Genomic DNA, 8,419 nt, shown 5'->3' with positions numbered 1-8,419 from the left:
GTCGCTTCCTTGGGGCAAGGGGCTCCTCCAGTTTAATGGTTGATGTTCCTGGACCATTCCCTACAGACCCGTTACTCACCCTCACCCTGTCAGAGCAGTGCCTACAGGGCACACATAATAAAGAGAATAGGAAATTGAACACAAGGCCACAGAGCACATCATTAAACCATTTTCTAATACAGTACTCAGTATAAAAGGGAAAGAAAACACTGCTTTCAGAGCCACGGCTCCCAGTGGGATACTCTGGTCTCTATGGTTTTACTGGTTAGGCAATTCTAGCACCGACAAGGTTTTAAGACACCCTTTCTCAGCGTAGAATCTTGCTGGAGACCTTTTAACAATTTGCTTCAGAGGCTGTAATACTGTCAGAAAGTTGCTATTGGCTACACTGTAATGCTCTACAGCATTTTTATTTTAGAGTATAGGATTTTTTGCAAAAGGGTGGAAAGGTGTGTCTCTCTGTAGTATTAGCTTGCAAAATTAAATGTCAAAATTCTAATTTTGGTTGTTATAGTTAGGAGCTGCAGAGTAGAGCTCTGGGAAGAATGTGTACTAACTCAGTGTGGAGTTGAAAAGATGAAAAAGTAAAGGAAGATGTCGGGAGATGTCCATCAATATTTTGGCCTAATAACCAGAAAGTAAAAGCCCAAGTTTCTTAAACTTTCCCAAACCCATGAAGCAATGTTCCTGCACTTCTTTGTTTAATGTGCATTACCGAAGGCTGCGGTGGAAATGTCAAACATCCTGCTTCACCTCTGTTCTGTTCACGGGTTCATATTGTAGATTTTATTCACTTAATTTATTTGTTTATTTTAATTGATAGTTATGTTGCAGATTATGATGTAAAATACCAAATGTACACACTGATAACCATAACTCCCACCAAGGCGTTATGTAATTTAGATTAGGACCACCTTGCCCAATTACAACATTAAAAAGACTATTCTTCACAATGTGTACATTCACTTTTGATTATTATTAATACTTTGTAATGAAACATATTTGCAATTGGTTGTGAAACTATTGAGGTTTTCATATATATATTATTTTAATTTTTTTAGGTATATATATATATTTAAAAGTTTATTGCTGTTTAAAATTCAGAAACTCAAGCCAGAGCCTCAGGGCAATGTTTCTAAGACGGGAGCCAAAATCATCCATGAGAGGATGTTCTGACAGAGAGGATCAACATATATTTGGGCTGAACTGTCATGACGAATCTGTCATTCTGCAGGAAAACTATTTCTAAATTGAGATGAGATACATGCATGCTCATGCACCTCTAACACACACTGTAAGGTTCACTGACATTCTATTCCGTTCTGCATATTAATTCTATTCATATTTGCGTATGTTTGGGCGTGTGTTTGTGTAGTCTCAGATGAAGATGAAGTCTGCAGGCGTCGTGGATGGAGGCTTGTTCACAGAGAGCTATTGTAACATCTGCAATGCCCAGCTCATCTCCGAGTCCCAGCGCACCGCTCACTATGAGGTGAGTCCGTCTCTGCTCTTAAAGGAATGTTTGCACGAAAAAACGTTTCCACAATCACTGCTTGGAGAAGCAGATTCTTGCAATGTGCACTTCACATGGCATCTCAGCCTTATTTGTTCCAATTTGTGTTTGTGCCGTTCTAAGCAGGGCTCATCCATTATACATAGACTTAATGTAGCATGGTAATGCTAGTCACTTGCAAACAACCACACACACACACACACACACACACACACGCACACGCATATATTTTGTTTAAATTTAGTCTACCTCTCTGCAGACTCCCTAAGAGTAATTTAATTAACAGTCATTCAGTAATCAGCCCTGTGCATTATTTAACGAGGATATGTGTGCACACATGCACATCAGCTTGCAAGCATGTACTGCATTGAGGTCGTCCTTGATTACAAGACACAATTGGGATTAACAGGCTAATGGGGACAAGACCCTTATCTGGGGAGAATTAAGCAAGGACAACGACCCAGTGTTTTTGTCTGATGCATGTCTACCAACCAACAGAACCACACAGCTTTGAGTTTTACAGAGTAACGGGCAAGCTGAGTCAGTGCCGTTCTAAAAGGTCTCTGTAGAGGTCGGTAGATCAGGGAGACAAGGCAAGAAATAATTTGAATACAAGGAGTTTTTGTGTGTTGGTTTCAATAGAGACCCAGAGACAACAACAACAGGCTAAAGATAGGAGTTCTATCATGGGGGATGAATTATGGAGGAGTCCCGGGTTCTGGAGTCCTTCCCCACTCCACTGGCATCAACGCACCTCATGCTCTTCAAAAACTGCCTAAAACACCAGTAGACTAACTTGTGCAGTTCAGCCGTTTAGTAACAAAGGGTGGTAGTTGCTAGCTAGTTTTAACTCATCCTGTCTGTCTACACGTACTTGATTTGTTATTAAAAAACAGAAAGAAGAGACACATAGACAAGCACAGTCCATTAGAGAAGGGTGCACACTGAGGGTCACTGCAGCGTAACCATGGTGACACAAGGTCCCCCTTTCAGCCCATATCCCAAAACCATCAACTGCATGACCATTTATTTACCTACAAACACAAGCATACACTCAGCCACACACACACACACAAGTGCTGACAAAATGAATTCAAGTAGTCAAGTGAGGAGGCATGTGAGGTAGAGGGAGTGTGTGCGCGTGTGTGTGTGTGTTGTGTGTGTGTGTGTGGGAGGGGCTTTCTAGTCCTGGGGGCAGAGGATCCAATCTAAGCACTAGAGCAGCAAGTACAGTGTCTTGTCAGAGTCTCCCGTTTACTTTTTTTGTGTCCTCTTCAGCCATGATATACAATATACATTTCAGCTAAACAACTTAACTGGACTTAACAACAACAAAACATAATTCCACCAATCATATGATCCACATGTTTGGTGGAAACAGTGAAGTGATTCCCTCACAGGTATCCAGTTGTGGATACCTGAAAAGATTTGAGACATTTAATCGCTTCAATATCTCATCAATCCAAAGTTTAACATTTCTCACCAGTGATGCTTTTCGTAACCACAATCTTGACTTGTCTCCCTGCACTCTGTCGTGCAATCTTGTGAATTGGACTGTTTATGTGGCACTAAAGATACAATCTCTTTGACAGCGTCAACACTTGCTTCTGGAAAATTGCACCAACATGGGATTTTAAAGATAATAATAGTTGTTATATGGTAGAAGGGAGTGAAGGTCACCCAGCATACCAATAATTAAAAAAAGGATATGTATCGAGCAAGATAGCCATCTCAACCACACAGAGCTGTCTCACCACATACACATGCACTAATCTTTACCCTGCAGTCCGTCCAGTGACTGTCTTTGTTTGCCATTAAAGTGACAGTAAGCAGCTTCAAGGACGACTCAATGTCCTTTCTTATAACACGTTTCTGCTTATAACAGCTTGTAGAGATTTTAACAGAGGCAAATAAAAACATCCATAAACGGTGTGGTGAAAATACAACATTTACAAGTTAGTAAGCAGTAGAGATATTCCCATACCATTTCTTCCTTCCTGATACTTGAACTTGCGTATCAGCCGATACGGGAGAAGCAATCTGATACCATCCATCTTCCATAACCGCTTATCCAGTTAAGGGTCGCGGGGGTGCTGGAGCCGATCCCAGCTGTCAATGGGCGAAGGCAGGGTACACCCTGGACAGGTCGCCAGCCTATCACAGGGCTACATATATAGACAGACAACCACTCACGCTCACATTCACACCTACGGGCAATTTCAGAGTCATCAATGAACCTAAGCTGCATGTCTTTGGACTGTGGGAGGAAGCCGGAGAACCCGGAGAGAACCCACGCTGACACGGGGAGAACATGCAAACTCCACACAGAAGGTTGTCCAGCCCGGGAATTGAACCCAGGCCCCTCTTGCTGTGAGGCGACAGCCCGCAATCTGATACCAATGTGTTTAAAACCGAAAAAAGTGAAACAGGTCATAATTCGCTCTCCAATATCTATTTTATTTTGCAGTGAAAAAATCTCCTTCAAACAACTTTATTTATTCCAGTTTCTCTCCAGAAACAAAGTTTTACAAGATTACATTTAAAATAACATCATGATAAAGTTATAATTTACCTCTGCCAAGTACTAATTTTTTATGAATGGGGACTGAACTCAAAATCAAAATGTAACTCAATGAGATTTATGCTAATAAATGTTATGGTTATGTGATATGGAATTGGTGCATTTTAAGCCTTATTGGAGGCATTTTTGATACTGGTATCGACAAAACTCTAGTAAGCACCACAAAAGCCCATCAACAGTATGCATACATACTTGACAATCTTCTCACCAAGTACTTTTAATATGCAGACTAATTTTAATATATTATCTGTTTTTTACCAATAAATTAATATCTATTTTTTCACCAGGATATTATCGTTTCAATATAATTTGAGATTTCCAAATGATTGCCTCACTTCCTTTGGCACTTAATGGGCCCAGTGTGCAGCCCTATAGGTGAAGCAAAGAGTCATCACATGTAACTCCCAACCACTTCCCCTTTCCCAACATCTTATTCAGGGCCCCCATAGAGCTGAAGCTGGCCCTGGCCATTAGTCAACTGGCCAGGAGCAAACTGTCTGAAACAGAGATAAAAAGCTTGGAGGGAGTAGCCAAGGGGAGTGACAGTCATTGATTTTTTTTTTTTTCACTTGGCTCACCTGATGAAATAAAACTAGGTTAATTTGCTGACATCTTTTCTCTCTCTGTTTCTGTCTCTCTCTCAGAGTAAGAAACATGCCAACAAGGTGCGTCTGTTCTACATGCTTCACCCTGAAGACGGAGGTCCACCTTCCAAAAGACTGCGGCCAGATAACCCAGTATGCTCCCACTGAGTGTGTGTTTTATGTGTCTGTGTTGCTTAAAATAAAATGTTTAGCTTTTAAGAATCATTAATGAACTAAATGAGCTGAAGTATCTGATGATGTTTTTAGGAAGGACAATTATTTGCATGCTGAAATGGGTGAATTTGGAGCATGTTTCAATGTTTGTAGATGACAAAAAACCTGAGCTGGCTTGCCTCAGTCTAATCCTTTCCTGGGCCTGTCTACTTGCAGGCTTTGCCATTGAAGCCAAATGCTCATGGGAATATCCGTTTGATCTGTTCTGTGCAGTTGTGCGCTATAATTCTCCCGAAAGAGGTTATGCCTTAGCTGTGGTGTTTCTGGACCGATTTAGTGCAGGCAGACGCCACCAAGCAGCTCTGTATCAGACTATTGCAGGCTATGGCTAGGGAGGTCAGTTTATTACCAATGTTTCTGTGTCTGTCTGCGTGTGTGTGTGTGTGTGTGGGTGTGTGTGTGTGTGTTTCTGTGTGTGTGTGCTGTAGGTGGACCATTGTGTCTGAATACATCTAGAATCCTGTCATGCAATTTCAGCGCCTGCTGAGGTTGCATTTGTGTCCACAGTGAATTGATGGGATTCTAACATGTACAGTTTTTTAGGGGTTGATTAGATTTTGACTTTTTATTTGCGGGTCTTTGTGTATGTAGGAAAAAGAAATGCAAACGTAATAGACTATTGTGAAGAGGGAGCTTTACAATAGTACGTTGTGTGCCCCATTTATCTGGCAAGCCTGGAAGTCCCACATGCCAAAATACACACATACACAGACAGAATACATGCGGTACACACTTTGAGGACACAGCTGGTGGAAATATAAAGCTAACTGACAAATCTAGCTGTGCCAGAGAGAGAGAGAGAGAGAGAGAGAGAGGCGAGAAGGCGGGGAAGAGGTGGAGCATCTCCAAAAACATTGTAGTGCCACAGCCAAGACCCTGAGCGGGAGCACAGGGCCAATTATCTCTGAACAGCAATGACCCTCCGTCCTCCACTGATTCATAGCAAAAACTAAGAAACTAATATGTTTGTAAACGAACCCAATGTAAGTGATGTTCGGTTGCACTTGATGAATGAGCAATATTAAATATAAACCTGATGAATAATGTTTGCAGCAGCCACCAAACACCTTCAAAGGAAACAGATTAAAGTTATGTAGTTTACATCAATAAACTCCAGCAATGCTAAAGCTGTGTTAGCTGTGTCCCAATCCAGCGGCTGCAGCCTTCGGAGGAACCAGCCGAGCGGTCCCCGAAATGAGACGGTCTGGTCCACAAATTATTTCCTATTTACATCACCAGCATTTCGCGCCCCCACCCTTTTGCCGCTCCCGTCTCCTAGCAACCAGCTGCGGTTGTCATAAAAGAGTATAAAAAAAAAAGTTAAAATATTAAAATGGACGAGCTGCTGTAAATAGCGCCGCGGCTCTCGGTAGCGTTAGTTTGTTTGTTAATAGTGTCACGTAAATTAACCGATCATTTTAACATAAGTGTGATCTGATCAGGCCCTTATTTTTAGTTTTAACACTTGTATCTGTAAATATTCACTTGAGTTAAAACCCAATAATTATATTTAAATGTTAATTCTCCCGTTGATGGTCCACTAGTCGCCATGTCGATTAAAAAAAAAAATCAACTTCACCGGCACGCAATGCATTTTGGGATATGTTGGGTCACGAAGGATCCATCAGTTGTATCCTCTGAATCTGGGAAAAGTAGGCTGCATTTGTCGGCTGCATTAGAAGGAGTCGACGAAATGGGACAGCCCCGTCGCGGCCGCTGTGACGTAATCGGTCTACAAATGCACCCTCCGAAGGATGCAGCCGCTGGATTGGGACACAGCTATAGATTGAATGTTAGAAGTGGACATATTCGTTTGGCATTTTGGCAATAATTTTTTTGCAACTGGAAGTGACAAAAGAGGGTGAAGCTAAGAACAACCGAACGCTGAAGAAGAAATTTGTAGGTGACCAAAATGATACAATTAACTTTAATGAACTGGAAACACACTGTGAAAGGGTCGAAGTTGTAAGACGGAATTTTTTTACAATGTTAACTGAGGTAATAACTCAAGTGAGAAGGTTTTCCCATAGAATTCTATGTAATCAGACTTATTTTTGCAACCAGAGGAGTCAGTTAGAAAGGATGCAAGTTTAAGGCACTTCCAGATCGGCTTCACGGTTCAGAACCGGAGGTCACCGCCTGTTATGCACATGAAGACAGATCTGGTTTGACAGTCTTAAATATCAGGAGCCAGAACAACCAGGTGGGGAGAGAGTTATCTGTTTTGATCACATCTTTGCAGACCAAACACAAGCATGCAAGCTGTTGGAATCATTTCATACTGTAAAAACTGAAATGAACACTTGCTATTATATTTCTTATTAAATCAGTCAAACCCTTTTTCTTAACTCAAGCAGTGCACTAAGATGTAAAGAGGTGATTCACGTGCACCAGACTGCAGACAATCATGAAATAGGCATGTCAAGGGCACATGAGGTTACGAACACACACTCACACTCACTGTAGAGATATTCACACCTGCGTCTCCATCTGTCTCTCTAAGTGAATAAGACATGACTCAGCCCCTCCTGGCTTTCACCTCATGTGGGACACTACACACAAACAGACCATGTGTGCACACACACATACACACGTACGGTCATCTGCCGTACTGTGAGCGCCACAGCAAGCAATTTGTTCTTAACCTTTCATGCAGAGATGTAACATTGATTATGTGACAATGCTGGAAAAACTGGATATAAGACGAACGCTTCTCCAGAGATGAAATTCTCATCATACGGTTTGGGATAAACTTTTCGTCTTTCATCTCTTTCATCTTTTTATTTTCTCCCAGGGGGAGATTTGCACGTCTTTTCTTTGCACTTCATCTCCGTTTTTTTGTTTTTTTTCCCCTCTGCTCGGGTACTGATTGACATGGTGCAGTCCAATGGGAACAACAGAAAAGGATTTTTTGCAGAGTGAATGAAATGCCAGCGTCTGCCCAGTGCAAAATGCCATGCCTTGAGGTTTGTGTGTAGGAGAAAGTGTTTGTCACAGAACAAACAGAGAGAAAGTAGGTCGTAAAGGTGCTCCCAGATGAAAGGGGAGGGAAATGTATCCATTTGTCTCCCCTATTCTCCAACCTGCTCTCTCTCTCTGTCTCTCTCTCCATCTGTGCGGTTTTCTACCTGCAGAAAGCGCAAGAGATAGCAAAACGCTTTTTTTCCCCCTTGCCTTTTATTCTCTTCTAATGCTATATATGCACTGACGGTCCTTTCAATTTACACTTTCCGCACTTCTTCAAACTCCAAATGAAAGCGTATGTTTCCCTGTGCTGTTTCCATGTGTATATTTAGCAATGTTTCCCACAACGTCCTCGACACAGAGCAGGGGGAGAAGTAAGGAGGAGCAGAGAGAAAGCAAAACAGAAGGAGAGGAAGATTAACACAGCTAATTAGGAGTTCTATTGTTAGCTGCGTGAGCAGGAGGAAGCCACCCAAACACAAAATATTCTGCAATACAGGCACACTATCAGGCAGCGGATAAATCCGCATACATGCATCATGT

The 8,419-nt window shown here is 41.8% G+C and overlaps 1 protein-coding gene across 1 annotated transcript in view; it reads left to right on the top strand.

The window, feature by feature from the left end:
* The first annotated feature begins 1,387 nt into the window (after positions 1-1,387).
* The window catches only part of zgc:171482 (zinc finger protein), a 33,673-nt gene continuing 26,641 nt past the window's right edge, over positions 1,388-8,419 (top strand). Inside the window, exons 1-2 of the mRNA XM_054600645.1 lie at positions 1,388-1,492; positions 4,739-4,831. Of these exons, the coding sequence (XP_054456620.1) occupies positions 1,388-1,492; positions 4,739-4,831 (198 nt within the window). The remainder of the gene's footprint in view (positions 1,493-4,738; positions 4,832-8,419) is intronic.

This window comes from Anoplopoma fimbria, chromosome 6, assembly GCF_027596085.1.
Source record: "Anoplopoma fimbria isolate UVic2021 breed Golden Eagle Sablefish chromosome 6, Afim_UVic_2022, whole genome shotgun sequence".
NCBI lineage: Eukaryota > Metazoa > Chordata > Actinopteri > Perciformes > Anoplopomatidae > Anoplopoma > Anoplopoma fimbria.
Note: the sequence above shows the minus strand (reverse complement) of the source record. Positions and strands in the feature narration are given on the sequence as shown.